The 20713-nt window shown below is 53.5% G+C and overlaps 2 protein-coding genes across 3 annotated transcripts; one reads left to right on the top strand and one right to left on the bottom strand.

Moving 5' to 3' along the window:
- Positions 1-22: 22 nt before the first annotated feature.
- ZNF511 (zinc finger protein 511) lies at positions 23-3839 on the top strand. Of its 2 annotated transcripts, none has more exons than XM_028119904.2 (6): positions 23-201; positions 571-644; positions 1028-1118; positions 1293-1417; positions 2500-2649; positions 3473-3839. In XM_028119904.2, exons 1-6 carry the CDS (start codon positions 49-51, stop codon positions 3549-3551), a joined length of 672 nt encoding a protein of 223 aa, XP_027975705.1. In that variant the 5' UTR covers positions 23-48; the 3' UTR covers positions 3552-3839. The 2 variants fall into 2 exon arrangements, with proteins under 2 accessions (XP_027975705.1, XP_027975704.1); XM_028119903.2 differs by having other exon boundaries at positions 917-1118.
- Positions 3840-16950: 13111 nt separating this feature from the next.
- LOC148162129 (homeobox protein MSX-3-like) lies at positions 16951-18082 on the bottom strand. The gene is made up of 2 exons (XM_088020105.1): positions 17887-18082; positions 16951-17363 (listed from the first exon to the last, which is right to left on the bottom strand). Exons 1-2 carry the CDS (start codon positions 18068-18070, stop codon positions 16951-16953), a joined length of 597 nt encoding a protein of 198 aa, XP_087876231.1. The 5' UTR covers positions 18071-18082.
- Positions 18083-20713: the final 2631 nt, after the last annotated feature.

Below are 20713 nucleotides of genomic sequence, written 5' to 3'. Positions count from 1 at the left end.
CTCGCGGACGGTGGCCGGCCGGCCGTGGGGCCGCTAGTGCGCAGGGCGATGCAGCTGCCGCCCGCGCTGCGCTCCCGCTTGGTGGGGGCACCCGGGGCGGCCGAGCCGCTGCCTGTGCAGCGGGACCCCGCGGCCGGGGCCCCGCCCTTCCACTTCGCGGCGCGCCGGGTGCGCTTCCCGCGGGACCACGAGTTTTTCGAGGTGTGTGAGCCAAGGGGCGAGAAAGCAGTTGTCGACGGGGAATGCGGCCGACTCCGGGCGGGGGCGGGGCCGGCGAGAGGGGCGGGGCCTGCGGGGCGGGACCGTTGGAGGGGGCGGAGCCTGCGGTCGTGGCGGCCGCTGGAGGGGCGGGGCCTGCGGGGCGGGACTGATGGGTGGGGGCGAGGCCCGCGGCGAGGGGGGCGGCCGGCTGGAGGGGGCGGGGCCGGCGGGGCGGGACCGATGCTGGGGGCGGAGCCTGCGGTCGGGGCAACATGGGGGGGCGGGGCCGATGCTGGGGGCGGAGCCTGCGGCCGCTGGAGCGTCGGAACCACAGTACCCGGCCCCGCCCACTACGTGCGTGTCCCGCAGGATGGGGATGTGCAGCGACACCTGTACCTCCAGGACGTGCTCACGCAGGTGACAGAGGCGCCTGAGAGGCCCAGGTGAGTGGCTCTGGGCCCAGCGCCGCCCCCTCCCCAGGCCCTGCCCGCCCCTCCCGGTGACCTGCTGCCCTGCCGCTCTCAGCCCGACCACCGTCCACGCCCCTCTGGTCTGGCCTGGCCGCCTCCTAGCTGGCCTGTGAGAATTGGATTTGGGATTGGAAAGGAAACATCAGTGCTTTATCAGGCCACTTCGAGGACAGGTGTGGACCGGCAGCCTGAGGCCCTCTGTTAGCCGCAGAACGGCCTTCCCACGAGGCGGTTTCCTTCGCCAGGGTGCCCGAGTTCACCTGTCAGGGGGCAGGGTGCTGCCAGGTGTTCGACACCCTGGAGGACTATGAGCACCACTACCACACTCTGCACAGAAACGTCTGCTCCTTCTGCAGACGGGCCTTCCCCTCCGTGCACCTGCTGGACACCCACATACTGGAGTGGCATGACTCTCTGTTCCAGATCCTATCCGAAAGGCAGGACATGGTGGGTGATGCGTCCGCGCCCCCGGGCCCAAGGGCAGTCGTCTGGGGGTGGGGGAGGGGGCTTGTTCCTGAGCTGTCTGCCTGGTGGGTGCCAGCGCCCTGGGGGTCAGGGGCCAGGTGAGGGGGCACCATCAAGGTGGGGGTCAGGACAGAGGCGGCACCATTTATGTTTCAGTATCAGTGCCTGGTGGAAGGCTGCACAGAGAAGTTCAAGACCGGCAAAGACAGGAAGGATCACCTGGTGAGACGTCACCTCTACCCAGCCGACTTCCGATTTGATAAACCGAAGAAAAGCAGAGGGTACGCGAGGCGGTACAGAAAGCAAGCTGCGGGCCGTGGAATTTAGAAAAGCATTTTGGGTGTAGAGACTCGAAGGGTGCTGGCGCTGTAGTTAAGCATCTGCGTTACTTATGTCACGTTCAGCTGCAGATACGGAATCGCTGACCCGGGAGTTGTTCGTCAGGAGCCTTAAACCAGTAGGGCATGGTTTTGCTGCTCTGTTGGGAATGAGTGGGGTCTCAGAGCGGTGTCTGCCCCGGGGCATCTAGGAGCATCACCCCTTTCTCTGCACTCACACTAGAGCTGTACCTGCACCTCCCCCCCCAGGTGCCAGCCCCATGTGGTGCTGACAGCCCCTGGGAATTTGTCCCAGGCCGTGAGGCCCTCCCCTCACACTGACCCTGTGATTTTTTTTTTTTTGTCTGGTTGGTGACTTGACAATAAAGCTCTTTGCCACCGTCATTGTTAAGAGTGCACCTGGGGAAATGCTTCAGGAGTAATGTTTGAATTTGTGTTGTATTTCTTTGCCTCTTTCAAGTGATTCTTTGGTCCTTCAGAATCTCCTGAGAATTGTGTTGATTGAAGTTTTTTCAGACAGTTTCTCTCAGTGGGACTCTGCTCTTTAAAGTAATGTAATTCTGAAAGCACACTGCGGCATGGGACAGTGGGAGGCTTTGGATGTGAGGTAGCTCTCTCCTTTTGGAGGGATCATTTCAAGGAGAAAAGCCCTGCAATGCTGGGTCCAGTAGGGGTTAGGGAGGAGGCTCTCAGTACCCTGTAGTTAACATTAGTAGATTTCTCATGTATGGTCGTGAAAAGACTTTATGCTCCCCTGATAGGCATTTACCACACAGCACCCCAGAAATGCTATTTTCAAAAGATAAAGTGTAATTGCACTAAGCTTATAAACATGGCACCTGTTATATAAATGTTCATTTAGGATTTTGTCATCATCCCTGTCTCTGTCTCAGCAGTCTAAGAATTACACTATGCCAGGATAGCTATAAAATATTTTTGCAAGAAGCAGTGGTGTTTTTGTGGCGAGTTGGTCCGTGAGGGAAGACAGGGTCACAGGGCCACCACTCACCCCCCTGTCTCCACAGTCCAGCCACACCGGTGGCCACTGTACAAGTGTTGGCAGAAGCTCTGGGCGATGATGGGGAGCAGTCGGGAGGGGACGCCATGGAAGTCTGCTCTGAACACGCGGCCCCCCTCCCAGAACGCGTGGGCGAGCGGCGGACATACAGCCACAGGTCAGTGCCTGCCGTCTTTCTGCAGCAAGTTCTGAATGTGTGTTTTATGAGGATGACGCTGGACTTGACCCTGGGCAGTATTGTCACTGAGAGAAGCAGATGCTGGGTCCGAGTGTTGGCTTCCGCAGCGGTTGACAGCCTGACTATTTCTGTTTCTCTTGAATATCTCAGTTTCTTGTGTGTGCCCTGCTTTGGGACCCAGGAAGGCAAGGCACCCCCTCCCCTTTGCATCATGGCCTAAACTGGGATAGAGTGACCACTGGCTGTAGTTGCTGAAGTTATGATCTACAAGTCTTTCTCATACTAATTATTCTCTCATTGGGTTAAACTTGACTTTAAGTCTAATTTGGGGGAAAATGTTGGGCAGGAGGAAAGAGATTGCCCAACAAATGCAAACAGACAGGAAGGTGGGCTTGTATCCCTTCCGCTGCCCTCATGCTGCCGCCCAGACTTTGGCCTGCAAGTGGGTCCTGGATGCCCGTGGCTTCTTCCAGATGCTGGGTCACAGGAAGCTTGGGCCTGGAAACTTGGCAGCAGCGGCCCTCCTGGCCGAGTGTCCCAGGCAAGCACGCTGCTGGCTGGGAGAGTCTCCCTCAGGAAGCAGGTCCGAGGCAGCTGGCCAGCCCCAGGAAGGGGCTGCCCCGGGCCTGGGGTACAGGGCATCCAGGGAAAGGAGCGCCCATGTGCTGAATGTCCCACAAAGTGAAAGAGAAGGGGCCCCCCAGAACAAGAAGAGCATACTCATGATGCTGCTTTTACGAGTTGGGTTTTTTATTGGCAAAAACCGTAACGGTTTAGTACAAAGATTTGTTTTTCTTTTCAGAATACCTTCTACCATCTGTTTCGGTCAAGGTGCGTCACGAGGATTTAAAAGCACCAAGAAAAGAAAGGAACACCGGTGACAATGTGGACAGAGAGCCATGGGCCTCCGAACAGACCCCGAAGGGGGTGGTTGCCTTTCACATGGTGTCAGTAGTGCGATTTCTCTCGCCTTCTGGTGTGGCTGCCCTAGAACCCAGGCATTTGCCATCCTTGATCCTCAATGCCAGTCCCTTGGTGGACCACTATGTGACCGCAGAAGCAGTGACAGGCCTACCAGTTCCAGAAGTGGCCCCAACACGTGCTCGGGAATGAAATGGCCGTCCTGAGGATGTGCTTTGTAAACATGTAAATACTTGCCTTTAACAGTCTCCCGTTAGTCTCCAGTTGTCACTTGTGTGTTGTTGAACTGGGTAGAGAAGTGAACAGCAGCTACCCACGGCTAATCTGTTCTCAGTGCTGGGTTTTCAGGAGGATTTACGAAGCCTCAAACCCCCAGGGGGTGAAGGGCAGGACGCAGCACTGAGTCGCTGATGTTCATGGCTTGACGAGAGGTTCCTGGATCACCCCTTCACCACACCAGTGATCAGACCTGATGGGGTTTGGTGAGAACCAGGGAAGGCTCATGCGTGCCTCGGGGGGCAGTGCGGCCAGGGTGGCTTCTCCAAGGAAAGACCATGATGGGGCAGTGAGGGAGCATCACGGCGAGGGAGGGGGCTCTGGCCAGAGCTCCAGGGCCTGGCCGGCACATGCTCGGCAGGAACAGAGTGGAGTCATTGTACCCTCGTATGGATGAGCGTAATGCAGCTACCAGGGAAGCAGTGCTGGGAGCAGCACCTGAACGGAAACAGTGGGGTCAGCTCGGTGTTGATACAGTTGGGGCTCTCAGGGCTAGACCTAGCGGAGTGGGGACCCAACAGCAGGGTCTCTCTCTGGAGGCCCCATCTCCATCAGGCATGCGCCTGGGCCGCTCCTGTGCTGACTGCTGGCTTGAGGGCTCCAGCTCAGCCAGCAGCAGGAGGATGGGCCTGCCCCTCCCCACCTCACCTCCAGCCTGTCCTTTCTGGGCTCTGGGCTTGGCCAGAGGCAGCTGGTGGTCATCTGTGGCTCCTGGCATGGAGGCTGGTGCCCCAGCTCCCGCTGAGCCACACCTGTGACTCTCCGGAATCTGGAGCAAAGGGACTGTCGGGGGGGGGTCATGTCACACCAGTAGTTTCACACAGTAAAAGCTCTAAAGGTGGGCTACCAAGTGCTTACAGAAAAAACCAAAACCTAAAGTGCAGGTCTTAGGGCATCAGCAAGAGACCTAGCATGCACTTCGTGGAGGGTGGGGGGGCAGGGACCAGCCTTGGCTGGGGGCGATGTGTCAGGGCTGACCCAGAGTCCCTCCTTTGTCTCTTAAAAGCACAGCATAGAGACAGTGCTAACATGCGAAACTCCCATTCTGTCTCTGTCCGCCTCCCCTCGGAGACCTTTCCTTCTCCAGCTCCTGCACGGTCCCTCGCACTGCCCCCGCCGTCTGCAGGAGCACACTGGCCTTTCTCACTGCAGCACGTTGTGCCAAACCTCCTTGTCCACGGTGTCAGCCCCAGTAAGACTGCCGTGTGGTCTTTGGGGCCTGTCCGTCCTGGGTTCCAATCCTTGCTTTGGCCCTACCCAGAAAGCTGCTCGTTCAGCCTGTCCTGGTTTTTCTTCTGAGAAATGGAGGATGTCAAACTTCAGGGAGAGTGTTTCTGCTGCCAAACCTGGGTGTGGTTTCCAGGTCCAGTGTCAAGGGGAACGTCAACTGGACACGTTGACAAGGAAGAGCTCGTTTGCATGGGAGTAGGACCCAAGGGCGGGCTGTTTGAGGGCGCTGAGTTTGCCTCCGTCTATTTGTAGTGGGAAACGGGGTTATCACACTTGGGTCTAAATATTCAACATGTTATTTGGGAGACCAGAGCCCACTGGGGTAACCGCATTTGTTCCTAATTGGTGTGTGAAGTGCTCAGGCTCACAGGGAGCAGGGCAGAGCATCAGCCTTGGCTCTCATCCTGGGGGCACTGTGTCCTCAGGCTTTGCCAAGTTCCTCAAAATCGTATTCAGAACCTCATGAGTCTGCTCACTGCCCCTTGGCTCACCTTTTCTTTCTTTTCTCTTTTTGTACCTTATTTTGGATGGAGTGGGTTTCTTTTCTCATTCTGAAATTAGGGAAGTTAGGCACCCTCTCATGTTATCTCAGAAATTTTAATATGTGAATACTTGTTTGGATCCAAGATTAATCAGTATTCTTTCCCTTCCCCCAAACAGTACATGGACTGTGGACGTTCGACTCCACCATCTGGAGCCGTGTGTGTGATGAGAGGTGGACGCTGGCCTCTGGGTCCGTCTGTGTCCCCACACGCTGCAGCCCCATAGTTAGCACTGATTCTGCTGGAAACATTGTCCTGCTGCCTAACAAATCTCTTCAGAATTTCCTTTAGTGAGGGTCAGGAGGAACGAGCATTCTCGGTTCTCTTTGCCTGGAAAAGTTGTTCTGTTTTGTTCTTGAAGGAGAGTTTGGTCAGGAATACAGCCCTTGCTGGCAGTTTTCCCCCTAAGTGGGGTGAGGGTCTCATTCATCTCATGGCTGCTGCTGAGGGTTCAGCGGTCAGTCTTATCACCGTTCCTCGGAAGGGCTCTGTCTGGCCTCCGTCTTGACTGTTCTGCGGGCTTGACGGTTAAAGGAATGTGTCTGTGTACCTGCTGGCTCTTCACGCCATTGTGCGAGCCTGGGGCCTTAGCTCCTCACACATTGCCTTTCCCCGATTCTCCGTTCCTTCTCCTTCTCAAACTCCAGCCACGCATGTCTCAAACCTTCTCCCTCAATGAGCTGTGTTTCTCACCAGCCCTTCCATATTTTCCATTCCTCTGTGGTCTTTGCTTCATTCTGGATGATTTCTTCGGTTCTACTTTCTAGTTCTCTAATATCAGTTGTATCAAATGTGCTGTTAAACTCATTCAGATTTTAAATTCAGTAGGTACGATTTTCAATTCTGTTAGTTTTGTGTTGTTTTTCTAATTTCTTGTATTTTTATAGCTTTCGTCCATCACATTTTCAATTCTTTTATTTCTTTAAACATATTAAACTAATTTTACGTTATTGAGTGATACCAATATTTGAAGATTCTGTGGGTCTAATTCTTTCGTCCATTTCTTCTGCTCACTCACTCATAGTGCCTTGTTTCCTGGTGAATTTTGTGATTTTTGACTGTAAGTTTATATTTTTTGGAACTTTTCTTCGGGAATTTCTCTGACATGTCTGAATTCTTCCAGCAAAACTTAGTATCTGCTTCTGCCTTGTGACCAGGGGTGCTCCCAATCTTGGGTCATTTTAAGATGAATTGTTAGGTAGGGGTTTTCAGTCCAATCCACTTTTCCTACAAATGTCCTTTCTGTGTCGCCTTTGCATGACCCTCAGCCAAAGCAGAACATCACATTGAGAGAAACAGACCCCCTCATTTCACTCACAGCAAGAGAGTTAGAAATAAAAATAAACTGAGGCCTTTTCTTACACATTCAATTGTCAGAAACCCAGAAGTTTGGTTGCCCTCTGTTGTCAGGGCTGTGTGGAAGCAGGCATCCCACACATTGACAGGGTGATGCTGAGTGCTGAAACCCCCAAGAGGATTTGGCAATATCTAACACAATTGCATTTGCATTTACCCTTTGACCCAGCAAATATGCTTCTAAGGATAGATCCTAAACACACATTGGCAAGAATTCAAAAGATCTACTTAAAAGGCATTTTATTCAGCACAATTTTTAATGACTAAAGACTGAAAACAGTTCAAATGTCTCAAATAGTGTTGAGAACTGACTTTTTTTGGCATGGTAAAAAGAAGATACAGATTTAAGATCAGTGAAATTAATAGAAACCTTGTAGTCCTAAATTTGAATTAGAAGCATTGCTATGTGCTCACTACATATATTTTGCATATTCCAATATGGGTATATTGTTAAGTCAGTATTTTTACTGAAAAGCCTGGATTCATTTTTAGAAGTCAAGGAAGTTATTAAGGGATGCTAAGCTTGGACTCAGGAGCCAACTTAACTAGGGTCCCACTGGCCAGAGATATGATAGCTTGAGCATCATTGAGAATCACAGTTGCAGCTGAATGAAACAGATCAAATATATTTAATCCTTTGAGCTCATGATTTTTTTTTTAAGATTTATTTATTTTTAGAGAGAGAGGGAGTGGGGGGTGGGGCAGAAGCAGAGGGAGAGAGAGTCTTAAGCAGACTCCGTGCCGAGTGCAGAACCCAACGTGGGGCTCAGTCCTATAACCCGGAAATCACTACCTGAGCGGAAACCAAGAGTTGGACACTTAGCCAACTGCTCCCCAAGGGCATTCTCAAAGCAGTGAAAGAGTGGATAAGAGCGGTGGGAGAAGAGTCAGGGTACAGGCTGAATTGGAGGCCAGGTCATAGGAGAGAACCCCGAAACAAGGAAACTGGGAGGAGCCTCCTAAAGTCAAATATCAAACACTCTGAAGCCAAGGAAGCCAGAACTTGATTGGCTTAGTTTGTAGAGGAATTTGTGCCCAGGCTTTTGCTGATGAAAGTAGAGCAATCAGCCAGCAACCAGGGGTCAGGGAAGCGGGGGCCGGGGGAGAGCACTGTTATCCCAGGGGAACTGTGGGCTACCCAAAGCCGCACGGTCCTCCCACACACATCAGAGGCTCAGCACGTTGTGGGTGGGGAGGTGGAAAGGAACAGTCTTCACTAAAATCATCCAGCGGGACACTAAACAAATAAGCAAATAAATAATAATAGGCCCCAGAGGAGGGGGATTAGTACCCGGAGTTGCTATGATATAGTAACTGTAATGTGCAATTTCCAACAGAAAATTATGAGGCGTGCAGAGAAAGGAATGTACAACCCATATACCTGAAAAAGCAAGCAACAGAAACTGCCTACGGGCAGGACACAGTGTCATATTTATCAGAAAACACTTCAGAGTAGCCATTGTAAACATTTCACGAAACTAAAGGAAACTGGTTAAAGAATTAAGGAAGGGATGAAGACAATGTCTTATGAAATAGAGATTATCAACAATGAGAGAGAAATTATTTTAAAAAAGAACCAAGTGGAAATTCTGGAGTTGAAAAGTACCATAACTGAAATTTTTTGAAAAGCCCACTGGAGGGGCTCTACAGTAGAGCTGAATTAGAATAAATGAGCATGAAGATAGATTGAGATTGTGTATGCTGGAGAACAGAAAGGAAAAATAATGAAGAAACATGAGAAGAGCCTCAGGGAGACCTGGGGCACCACCAAGAACACCAGCATACACATGATGGGAACACTAGAAGAAGAGAGAAAGGGGCAAAAGTTGAAGAAATCCTGGCTAAGGACTTCCCAAACTTACTGAAAAACAAGTTACCGGGGCGCCTGGGTGGCTCAGTCGGTAAGCGTCTGCCTTCGGCTCAGGTCATGGTCCCCGGGTCCTGGGATCGAGCCCCGCACTGGGCTCCCTGCTCCGCGGGAAGCCTGCTTCTCCCTCTCCCACTCCCTCTGCTTGTGTTCCCTCTCTCGCTGTGTCTCTCTCTCTCTGTCAAATAAATAAAATCTTAAAAAGAACAAACCAAGTTACCTAACATCTAGGACTCTCAGTGAATTCCAAGTAGGATAAACGCAGAGAGAGTCTGGACACATTATGATAAAAATGCTGAAAGTCAAAGACAAGGAAAAATCTTGAAAGCAACAAGACCAGAGCACCTGAGGGTTGAGTGTCAGACTCTTGGCCTCAGCTCAGGCCTTGATCTCAGGGCCGTGAGTTCAAGCCCCACGTTGGGCACTACCCTGGGTGTGGAGCTTACTTTAAAAAATAAAAATAAAAAAGCAACAAGACCAAATGACTCATTCCGTACAAGGGAGCCTCAATAAAATGAAGAGGTGGGTTCCCATCAGAAGTAATGGAGGCCGGAACATAGTAGGGTAGCATATTCCAAGTGCTGTCAAGAATCCTACATCCAGCTATCAGAATGAAAATGGGGACATTATTACATACCTGATAGAGATAGAAAGGGCTAGAAAGTAATGTTATGAACAGTTCTATGTCAACAAATTCAGATAACTCAAATGAAACAGGTGTGTTCCTAGAGACACACAGGTGCTAAAACTGACTCAAGAAGAAACAGACCAGCCGAATAGGCCTGTAACAGGTAAAAAGATTAAATTAGTAACCAACAACAATCTACCCATAAAGATAAGTAGAAAAGTTTAGGACCAGATAGTTTCACGAGTTCAACCAATTATTTAAAGAAGAATTAATACCAATTTCTAAAAAACTCTTCTACAACGTAGCAAAGGAAGAAGCACTTTGCAACTCCTTTTGTGAGTCTAGTATTGCTTTGTCATCAGAACCAGACAAGGACACACAAAAGAAAAGCATGTCTAACATCTCTTATGAGTATGGATGCAAAAAATCCTCAACAAACATTAACTAACCAAATCAACAACATATAAAAAGAATTATACACCACAGAATCTATCCCAGGAACGGTAGGTTGCTTTAACATCAGAAAATCAGTTAGTGCAATACCTCATGGTGTGATGTCAATACGATAAAAAACAAAAAGCCCATGATCATCTCAAGTGAGGCAGAAAAATCATTTGGGACAAAATCCAACACCCTTTCATGATAAAAAGATCTTAAAAACTTCAGGACAGAAGGGATCTTCCTTGATCTGATAGTGGGTATCTATGAAAAGCCCACAGCTCACATCAGACTTAATGTGAAAGACTGGATGCTTTCAGGAACGAGACAAGGACACTTCTATCTAACATTGTGCTGGAGGTTCTAGCCAGGGCAGCTAGGCAAGGAAAAGAAAACACATCCAGATTTGAAAGGAAGAAGTAAAAGTATTTCTATTCACAGATGACATGATCTTGTGTCTAGAAGATCCTAAGGAACCCACTGAAAAATGATTAAAAGCAATAAGTGAGCTCAGCAAGTTTGCAGGATAAAGGATCAATACACAAAATCAATTATATTTCTATACATGTACAATGAACAATCCAAAAGTAGAAATAAACAATTTCATTTGTAATAGCATCAAAAGAGGTGACATACTTAGGAATAAGTTTCCCCAGAAAAATGTAAAACTGACACTCTGAAAGCTATACAACATTGCTCGAAGAAATTAAAGATCTAAATAATTGGAAAAAATCTCATGCTCATGATTGGAAGTCTTAATAAATGGCAATATTCCCTAATCTACAGATTCAGTGCAATCTCTGTCAGAATCCCAGTGGACTTGTTTGTGGAAATTAACAAGCTTGATTCTAAAATTCATATGGAGTTGCAAGGGACCCAAAATAGCCAAAACAGTCTTGAAAAAGAAGCACAAAAGAGTCCTGGTTTCAAAACTCACCGCAAAGCAACAGTAATCAGAACACTGTGGGACTGGCGGGAAGACACATAGATGAATGGGACAGACTTGAGAGTCCAGGGTTAAACACACACACTTGTGCCCAACTGATGGGGAAAGAAGAATCTTTTCAACAAATGGTACTGAGATAACTGGACATCCACGTGCAAAAGAAAGTGGTGTACACCTGAGAAATGAAAATACATGTCCACACAGAACGTCCATTATTTATAGTAGCCAAAAGGTGGGAACGACCCAAATATCCCTCAACTGACGAACAGATAAACAAAATATGGTATATTCATCTGAGGAAATATTATTTGGCCGTAAGAAGGAATGAAGCTATTACCTGCTACAACACAGATGGGCCTTGAAAACGTTACACTGAGTGGACAAAGCAGACACACACACACAGTCCCTAGGATAGGATTCCGTTTCTAGAAATGTCTGGTGTGTGGACACACACACAGAGAAGGTCTGTGGTTCTGAGGGCTGGGGGGTTACGGGGAAATGGGACGTTAGCCAAAAAGTAGAGGGTTTCTTTCTGAGATGATGGAAATGTTCTGAAGTCGACTGGTGGTGGGTGCAAACGTCTAAAAAGCATCAAATCACGTACTTTTAAACAGGTGACCTGTATGGCCTGCGACTTACCTCTCCGTAAAACTGTTTAAAACAACAAACGGAGACACCTGGGTGGCTCAGTCGGCTGAGCGTCTGCCTTCAGCTCAGGTCATGATCCTGAGGTCCTAGGATGGAAACCCGTGTGTCGGGCTCCCTGCTCTGCGGGGAGCCTGCCTCTCCCTCTGTCTGCCGCTCCCCCTGCTTGTGCTCTCTCGCTCGCTCTCTCTCACTCCCTCAAATAAATAAGTAAAATCTTTCTTAAAAAATGAAATAAAAGAATGAAGAGACCGTGAGACCGTCTGGAGACCTGGCTGCTGGACACTCGAAAAGCATTCGTGCTGTCCTGTGATGATCATACTGGGGCTGTGTTTTCCTGAATCATTTTTACAAAGTACATCCTGAAATATCTGGGAAGGAAATAACATGATGTCTGGGATTTGCTTCAGCATAATCCAGGAGAGAGGACCGTTTGAGGCTGAGATGAAACCAGGTTGACTCTGAGTTCGCGACTGCTGCTGGAACTGGGAGCTGGCGGGACGCTGGCCCTGACTGTGCCACGTGCTTGCCGTCTTCTACCATGAAAGTAAAAAGGAGGAAACAAAGCCCAGACAGGTGTGGTGGGGAGGACCAGCCTCGGGGGCCAGGGCTCTGGGATAAGTCATCATGTCACTAGAGTAGCCCCTCCAGTTAGTGATGGAAGAGCCTGGCCCTAGGCGGCCTTCCAGGAGCACACCCAACCCAAAGTTGTCCCGGCTGCTCGGAAGGAGCAGAAGGCTAACAGCTTTCCTTCTGGGCATTGGGTGTCCCAAAGACAAAACCAAGGTCAGGCCCATGGGCCTGGTAGTGAGTGCTTACAGGGGAAGCACCCCGAGCCCACAGGCCAGTGGGAAGGAGCACCACGGACCTGGAGGGAGGGGGCCACCTCTCTGTGAAGGAGTCCAGTCAGACCCTGGCAGGCGGGCGGGCACGCCGTGCTCTCCGCGCACACGTCACCCTACCCTCTCCCCCCAGGCAGACCACGTGACACATTTCCTCATGATGCGCTGTGGACTTAGGGTTATTTTGTTGAACCTGAGTTTTTAACAGTTACATTGTCAATCCATCATTTGTTATCTTTATGATTTTTTTTTTTTTTTTTTTTTTGCTTTAATGTGTCAAAAGCTCCCCACGCCCCCAGTTTTATTCCGGGAATTCACACTTGTGTCAGCTTTGGAGAATCTTTACCACATTAACAGACTGAAGGGAAATCATATCATCATCTCAATCGATATGTACAGAAAAAGCATCTGATTAAGTACAACATTCACTGAGGATAAAACTTCATTCGTTGCATAAGCGAACTGTAGTCACCCAGGAAAGGTATTTCAAAAAACCCGCCACACACATATTATGCTTATGGTGAACTGTTAAAAATATTTCCTTTAAAAATCAAGAATGAGACAAAGATGCCCCTTCTGGCAACTTCTGTGCACCCTGCTGCCAGAGGCTCTAGCCTGCCCAGTAACAGGGAAAAGAGATAAGGGTGCATGCTACCCTGTTTAGTTTCAGCCCCATTTAGTGGAAAACCCAAACATTGCTTCAACAGAGTAAGAACGCAGTTCTCTCTTGCCCGTGGCCTCCCTGCCTCCTGCAGGTCGCAGGACCCTGCCTCTGGCCCTCTGAGTGCAGCAGTCACCATCCCAAGTGGTAAAAATGGGCCCATGAGGGCAGGGTGGGTGCATCGTTCCACATTCTACACATTTTCAAAGTACAACCTGGAAAAAAATAGCAGCCCTTGAACGTTTAAAGGAATAATGTCACGGTTTTCAGACACATGTCCCATACACACTAAGATACTTCCTCCCACCTGTGCCACCTCTGAAATTTAGCGCCCTGCGTCACTAGTCATGTCCAGTTAATGGCGACGTGGTTGTTTTTCTTAATGGCCTAATCGATGGAATACAGCGTATACTACAGATTATAAGGAATAGCAAAAACTGTCTATTTAAGTGAAGGAGACAACACTTCTGTAAAAGTCAAATGAAAGTACCAGAACTTGAGGCCATCTGAAGAGCATTGTGTATTATCACGCCAAAAAAACAGTGCAGCCCATCTACCCAGAAATACTGCCTGGGAGCACGCACAGATTGGGGCCTGGGGGAGGTCCTGGGGCCACAGGGAAGCCGGTGGGGGGGGTTCTGCCGGCGCCTGGATGGGCCAGCTGGAGCCTGCGGTCTGTGTTCCAGGGGGTGCAGGGATGGTGGCGTTCCTTACCAATCACCGTACCTGACAGAAAGTAATGCTTTCTTGTCATGAAACACCTCACAGGTACAAAAGCACATGTGAAGCCACATGTCCTGGTGGGAACGGTAGTCTTCGCCCCACTGCCCAGCTTAAGGAGGACCCCAGGTCACATTTTCAGAAGTCCTACGAGGAGCCTCTGCCCTCGAGACAACTGCTTCTTTGTGATTATCGGAATCTACGGTCAGGTTGTGGAAGTCTCTCCCCGAGAAATACTGAAACAGAACTGACCTGTCCACCCTGTGTGGACCCGCAGACACAGGACCTGTGGCCGGGGTCCACGCCGGGGATGGGCCGAAAGCAAGGCTGCTGGAGGGGCTCTGAGAGCTGACTGTGCCAGGAAGGTGCCCAGGACCAGAGTGAATGAGCCCGACTGGCCTGAACCCTGCCACGGGGCCAGCAGGACACTGACTTAGGAGCCTCAGGACCGTCTCTCAGAGCTCGGTGGGCTTCTGGTCACCCAGACCAGCCAGGCCTATTGTAATGCCACTCGTTTAATGAGATTGATGAGACACCCAGGCTTGGTGGGTGGCTCACCGTCTGGGGTCTCCACAGTCCCACCCCCCACTTTCACCCCTACCAGAGTCACCCACAATCCACACCTTTGCACAACTCGACCCACCCTTGGTCCCCTGGCGCCCCAGAGAGGTGTGGTCTGCCCTGACCTGCACTCCCGTGCCCCTTGTCTGATTGGCTTCCCAAGGGCAGGGCTGGTATCTCTGAGTCCACCAGCAGCCGCTGGGCATGAAGCACATGAGAGGACACAGACCGGGTGGGGCGTGACTTCGGAGTTTAGGGAGTCTGTCCTAAAACCAGGGTGGCAGAGGCCCTAGGCTTCCATGCAGGTTCCTGATGGGTGAACCCTTCCATGTTGGCTCTGGCAAGCTTGGGACAGCCTCTGGGCCTCTGAGACCTCCCATCAGAGACACACTGGCTGGAGGAGGGACCAGCATGTCCACACGGCTTTGGGATCTGACCCAGGACATGCAGGAACCCGAGTCCTCTGAAAGAAGGCAAACAGGCAGCAGAAGTCTCAAGAGGAGGGACAGCCCCCTGCCCAGGCAGTGGCCCTCTCCAGAACAGCAGAAAGGCTTGGTCTTGACAAGCAGCAAGGGCACCGGGCTGGTGGGCCTTCACCTGGCCTGGGCCCCCACAGAGCTTCCCTCACTTTGGGTGGTACAGGAACCACACCCTGGGTCCGATGAAAGGGCCGTTGACCAGCTCAGTGGGGGTAGCTGGGCAGGGAGCCTCCCCAGGCAGGTGTCTTGGGCTGGAAATGGTTACGGAGAAACATTAACAATTTGATTCAGCACATTGCTCTGCCAGTTCCGGGCTGCCCAGGACTGTAGGGGCCATGTGCGGCGCCGTGTGTGTGGACCCCTTGCTCCATGGCGAGAGCACCACTGGAACGGAGACCAGGGGCCTCGAAGGGAAATGCTGGGATGTGGGCACTGGATGGTGGTTTCCCTCCTGCGTTGGTTTCGCTGTCACCTTTGCCCTGGATTATCCCAAATGACCACAATGATCCTCTAACTATTTGCAAAGTGAGCCTTGTTGTCTGTCCATAAAATTTGGTCCTGACTTTCAGGGACCTCAGATTTGTGAGATCAGTGCTGGCTGGCCAGGAGTGTCTGGACTGGGGGGAGTGGCCCCTGTGCAGTAGTGGTGGAAGGCCTCCAGCCCCCTTTTCTGACCTATTTACAGACCTGTGTCCTTGAACATTGTGCCTGGAGTTGGGTTCAGAGCCAGCGCAGCGGAAGGAGCACCTGTCCGCACCAAGAAAAAGGGGAAGGGGCTTCCCTGCCCTCCCTGGTCACTGCACTGTCACTCTCAGCAGCTTGCACTTGAGGAACTGGGGTGGGGTCACTTTAAAATCCATCATGAATTCTCATTTTTCCAGAAACATAGGGTGAATGATGGCTTCCAATAGGCAAGTTCATGCAATATTACGACTTCGGGGAGCCTCCTGCTGAGTGAAACCGGGTCCTTCCCCGCCTCGGGCCGGCAGGACCCCAGTCCAGAGCCACCGCCCTGCAGCCCTGTCAGGAGGGAAGGGCTTGGAGTCCCCCCCCCCCGCCCCTCGGTGGTCTGGACCTGCCGGCCGCCTGGCGGGCAGGGGCGGGAGGAGGGGCGACCTGCGCGCCCCAGGCTGCGGCGAGAGCGGGAAGCGGGCCCTGTGGGTTTTCATGCCGCCACCAGGCGCCTTCAGCAGCACCCCTGTGCGGAGGCAGAGTGTTGGGGACGCCAGGCAGTCCCTCGGAAAGGGACACCATCCGCATCCTTACTCGGTGCCCAGTTCCCGAGGTAACCTGGCGTGTGACAAAGCAGCAGCAGCGGGAGGATGAACCGCTGGTCCCTGACAGACAGGCCCCGGCACTGCTGGCCCTGCGGCGGCGGTGGCAGGCGGCAGGGCGCGTCGCCTCCCACTCAACCCTGCGTCCCCGGGAGCCCTCCCCGCAAGGCCACACCCGCCACAAGCACTCACCTCCACTCATTCGTGCACGCACACGCGCACGCGGGCACACATTCCCACAGACAGCATTTCACCGAAGACTGCCGGGCCTTCTCCACTGAAACAATAATATGCAGGCAAAATCCCTAAAATAAGCGTGAACGTTCCATTTGGTCAGGACTTAACAAACCTGGTCAGTGAAAGTAACGAGTAAGTTCATTTAACAGTCCTGGCACCAAACTATTTTCACCTTCTTGTTTGGGCCTCAGTTGCTTGCGGAAACCCCAAACCATGGAGCCAGTTCTGAGTGTCCTGCTTATGGGAGGAAGGGGCTGGAGACGCGCCACAGAGTGAACCTCAAAACACCTTACTGGCTGCTTTGCACAAAATGGGAAGCTCTGTATTGGCCCCTTTCGAAAACTCTGAATGAAACTGTTCACTGTTCACTGCCCGGAAGTTTGGTAGGAACGTGATTTTAAAAAACTCGTTTTAAAGTATCTGTAAGATACCCACAAGTAAGCTTGAGGCATCAATCATATATTAACAACAGCAGAAACTCAAAAACTGAAAAACAAAACAAAAAAGAACAGGAAGCGCCGGGAGGCTACCCAGAGCAGCAGTTGGGCGCGAGGACACTACGCGGCCGGCCAGGCGCCTCCGGCGCGGGAACCCGCCTCGCAGGCCCCGCTGGGGAAGCCGGCAGCTCCCGGGCCGCGCCCTCCCTCCCCGCTTGTCCTAGAACAGGTAATACAGGCGGTAGGCAGCGACGGGCGCGGCGAGGAGTCCTGGCACCTGAGGCAGGGTGCCCGCTGCGCCGGCGTACCCGGCCAGAGAGCCGGGCAGGGGCGCGCCCAGGGCGAAGGGCAAGGCAAACGAAGGCAGCAGCGGCTTGGCCGCTAGCTTGAGCTTCTCCAGCTCAGACTCCTGCAGCCTCTTGGCCTTGGCGCGGCGGTTCTGGAACCAGATCTTGACCTGCGTCTCGGTGAGGCCCAGACTGCTGGAGAACTCCGCGCGCTCTGCGATGGACAGGTACTGCTTCTGGCGGAACTTGCGCTCCAGCACCAGCAGCTGAGCGGTGGTGAAGGGCGTCCGCGGCTTGCGGTTGGTCTTGTGTTTTCGGAGGGTGCAGGGTGGAGGGCTGGGGGAGCCTGGGAGGAGAGAAAAGCACAAAGCAGGCGCTCAGACGCCAGCAGTGTGCACCCCTTTCCAACACTTTCGAACCCGCAAAGGCCGGTTACCGATGCGAGTCTCGGCCCTGAGGGAAGACGAGACTCCAGAAGCCACGGGGGTAAGAGAGCAAGGCGTCGGGGGACGGTGCGTGCACGGGTGTGGGGGCGCCGGACTCAGGCTGTGCTCCTCAAACAGGCAGCCTCGCAAGCCACGGAGGAGAGGAACTCTGCCCACTTGGGAGAAGCGAGAAGCTTGGGCGGGAGGCGGCCGCAAGAACCGAGCGGTGAGCACTGGGGTGAAGATTCGGCGAAGCAGAAGTTAGCTTGGCGGGGACGGACGGGGTCGGGGGATGCTTGGGCCGGAGAAGCTCTGAGCCAAAAAGCCGCGGGTTTACTACTTTGGGAAGTTATGAGCGACAGCGCCCTTCCCGCCCTCGTCCTTCGAGCCTGGGCGGGGTAGGGGCTTCTCTCGATGCCCAGGACCGTGCGACAGGGCACTTACGTGGGGACGACGAGCGGGCAGCCGGCGGGAACCAGGCCCAGGGCTCCGCGGCGCCCCGTGGCCTCTCCTCCCGGAGCTCCGAGTCCAGCCCACGCTCCGCCTCCAGCAGCGACTCGACGCTGAAGGGCAGCGGGCCGGCCCCCGCGCGCCCCTCGCCGTACGTCTTGAGCCCAGCGGAGTTCATGCCGAGCGACGCCGGGGCCGTGCGCGGGCCGGCGGGCGCAGGGCTGGCGGGACTCTGCAGGCGCAACGAGAAGGTAGCGCGCGGCAGGATTGCCGCGGGTTTGGCGGCGCCCCCACCCTCGGAACCCTATAAAGAGGCGGTGCCCCTTTCATGCGCCGCCATCCAATCGCCGCGGTCGCTGCAGCGTGAACCTGGGTGTCCATTGGCTTCGCTGACCTGGGGAGGGCGGAATGGACAGGGAGGGGCGGGTCTGCCACCTACGACCCTGGGCCCCGGGTCCCCGCCGGCGCGGCGCGCTCCTGTCCGGCTCCCAGCGCCCGCCGGCCTCTGCCGGAGCTCTGCCGGCGGGGCCCGCGCTCCTGCTGCCCAGGAGATGGCTGGGGCATCCGGGGAACACGCGGAGCTGGCCCCAGCTTCCCCAAACGGAGGAATCGATGGCGGGCGCGATCTGGCAGAGCCGCGAGGGGGAAGACCGGCCTTGATAGCGCGGATCCTGCGACACGGAAAGCGCCACACCTTCAGAGGCAGTGTCGTCCCCCCTGTGGGTCGCCCGCTCTTCTGCTGCGCCCCAACCCGGACCCGGAACCCTCGGCGCCTGCTGCTTTGGCCCAGGCGCTTTCTCCCAACCCTGGGGGCCGCATATGATGGACCCGGCGCCTGGACTTCCGTCCCCTTAAGTCGCCTTGGCCTTGGGTGGCTTTTCAGGCACCTGTAGCTGTCCGGCGCCCTACCGGGCAGGGGCCGCCCGTCGCGCTGCCCGAGGGTCCCATGGCCCCGCCCTAGGAGCAACCAGCCGGGTGCGTCGAAGGTCCTCGGGCAGGGCCTGCAGCCGCAGAAAGGTGGAGAGGGCCACCCTCTTAACCACCTCGGTTGCCGAGCCTGGGACCCAGGCAGGCCCCTCAGCCGCTCCTGTCGCTGGTGTTTCCTGTCAGCCTCTCGTCCGCACTTGCTTGCCCGAATGGTCCCCGGACGCGGGACTGGGACCTGGCACCAGGGAAAGGTCCCCAGAGAGGGACCTCGGCGGGGCGGGCTTCCGGCCCACCCGGGCCAAGCGGGGCTGCTTCTAGGCGGCCCCCGCGAACCCCAACCCCGGCCGAGGCAGGAGAGGAGATCCAACGGACACCTGCTCTTATTTAGATTATTTTTCCAAAACTGGACCAATCTTTGGTTTAAAAACCTTCTTGGGTGCTGTAGGCTCCCCTCTGCGGTCTCTCCCTGAAGTTTTAGAACAAATCATGAGATTGGTTTGCGGGTGACCTTAGGTCTGAGTAATATCCCAGAACACAGGAACAGCAACCTGGATCAGTATACATTTATTTTTGAAAAACCAAAGTTGTTTTAATGAAATACAGCTTTGGGGGACGGTTAACTGTCTGTCCCAGCCAGAGAAATTCAATTAGAAAGTTTTTTTCTCCATTAATTTAAATTTAGAAGTGTGGCTGAAGGGGCCCTCTGACCCAGCTCCAAGGCCAGGCCTGGTGTCACAGCTGGGGCAGCTCTTTCTCCATCCCAAGACGGACTGCCCCTTTCTAATGGAATAAAGACGTTCTGAGTCAAATGAAGATAATCGCATCATTAAAGCGCTTTCTTTGAAGGACTCTCTCCTGGTAGTTTATTTTCAGCAGCCAGCCACAGAAGTGTGGGAAGACGAATTTTCATGAGGGTGACTGACAGCCAGCTGCCCCAGCCTACCCTAGGTCTGCCCAGGACACTGTGAAGAGGGTGTCTGCGTGGGTGAAGTGGGAGTCTGTGCTGTGGCTTGGCTGGCCCTGGGGGAAGGAGGGGGTCTCGGGGCCAGATGCAGCACCACCCTTCAGGAAAGCCTTGTCCTGCCCTGTGTGTGTCCACGCTGGGGTTCCTCCCCCCTGGCAGGGCAAGGCTGGGCCAGTGCTGACCAGGACTCGGCCTGGCATGGGTTCCAGCAAAGTGGCAGAGAGAAGAGAAGGAGGATGTGGGGGTTGGGGGAAGATGTGGGGGTTGGGGAGACCCTCCAGGGTCGGACATGAAAGTCCAGGCCCCAACACTCAGCACGAACGGGTTTCAGCAGGGCAGTGTCCTCAGACCTCCGGGGTCTGGCCAGCAGAGGGAGAGGGGTGGAGGGTTGAGAAGGGACCCCATTTCTGTCCATGTTGTGGCGCTGGACACAGAAACCCGTCTCGTGTGTGAAGAAAGACTAGACACTGTCTCTGGCCCCCAGGAGAGACAAAGACGACTGCGGTCGCTTGGCTTCCCTGCAGCCCAGGAGCAGGCCAGCCAGGAGACCTGGGACAGCCTGCGACAGTGGGCCTTCTGGGCACTTTTCAGGGGCGCAAGGGCCCCTGAAAGACTGCCCCCTTACCCCACACTTGACGGACATTTCCCTGGTTTGAGCGGCATTGTTTCCCGGATTCACTACTAGCCCTGAGCTGTGAGGGGACAGAAGGTCACACAAAGGCCCGCTTTTCTTGCCTGTGTTTTGGTCCCCCCTTTGGTGCCGACTTCATAGGGAATGAACACACCCTTCGCTTTCAGAAACAAGGGGCGGGGGTTGGAAGCCCTGCTGGGGGTTTCCTTGGAATCAGTGTGATGTGATGATTTTGAGAAGGGACTTGTAGGATTCAAGTGGCCAAGTTTGGAACTGGACAGGATGAAAGTGGAAATGCT

Source organism: Eumetopias jubatus, unplaced genomic scaffold, assembly GCF_037043125.1.
Source record: "Eumetopias jubatus isolate StellerSeaLion01/CBP00866 unplaced genomic scaffold, mEumJub1_p1.0 scaffold_17, whole genome shotgun sequence".
In the NCBI taxonomy this organism is placed as follows: Eukaryota; Metazoa; Chordata; class Mammalia; order Carnivora; family Otariidae; genus Eumetopias; species Eumetopias jubatus.
The sequence above is the reverse complement of the archived record's forward strand: the minus strand, read 5'-3'. Positions and strand labels throughout refer to the sequence as shown.

Excerpts from the sequence above, each read along its gene's own strand:
- LOC148162129 (XM_088020105.1), bottom strand. The coding sequence starts at position 18,070 with ATGAACTCCGCTGGGCTCAAGACGTACGGCGAGGGGCGCGCGGGGGCC. Across the intron at positions 17,364-17,886 it reads TGCCCGCTCGTCGTCCCCAC|GCTCCCCCAGCCCTCCACCC; the intron begins GTAAGTGCCCTG and ends CTCTCCTCCCAG.
- ZNF511 (XM_028119903.2), top strand. The coding sequence starts at position 49 with ATGCAGCTGCCGCCCGCGCTGCGCTCCCGCTTGGTGGGGGCACCCGGG. Across the intron at positions 645-916 it reads GAGGCGCCTGAGAGGCCCAG|GGTGCCCGAGTTCACCTGTC; the intron begins GTGAGTGGCTCT and ends TTCCTTCGCCAG. Across the intron at positions 1,418-2,499 it reads AAACCGAAGAAAAGCAGAGG|TCCAGCCACACCGGTGGCCA; the intron begins GTACGCGAGGCG and ends CTGTCTCCACAG.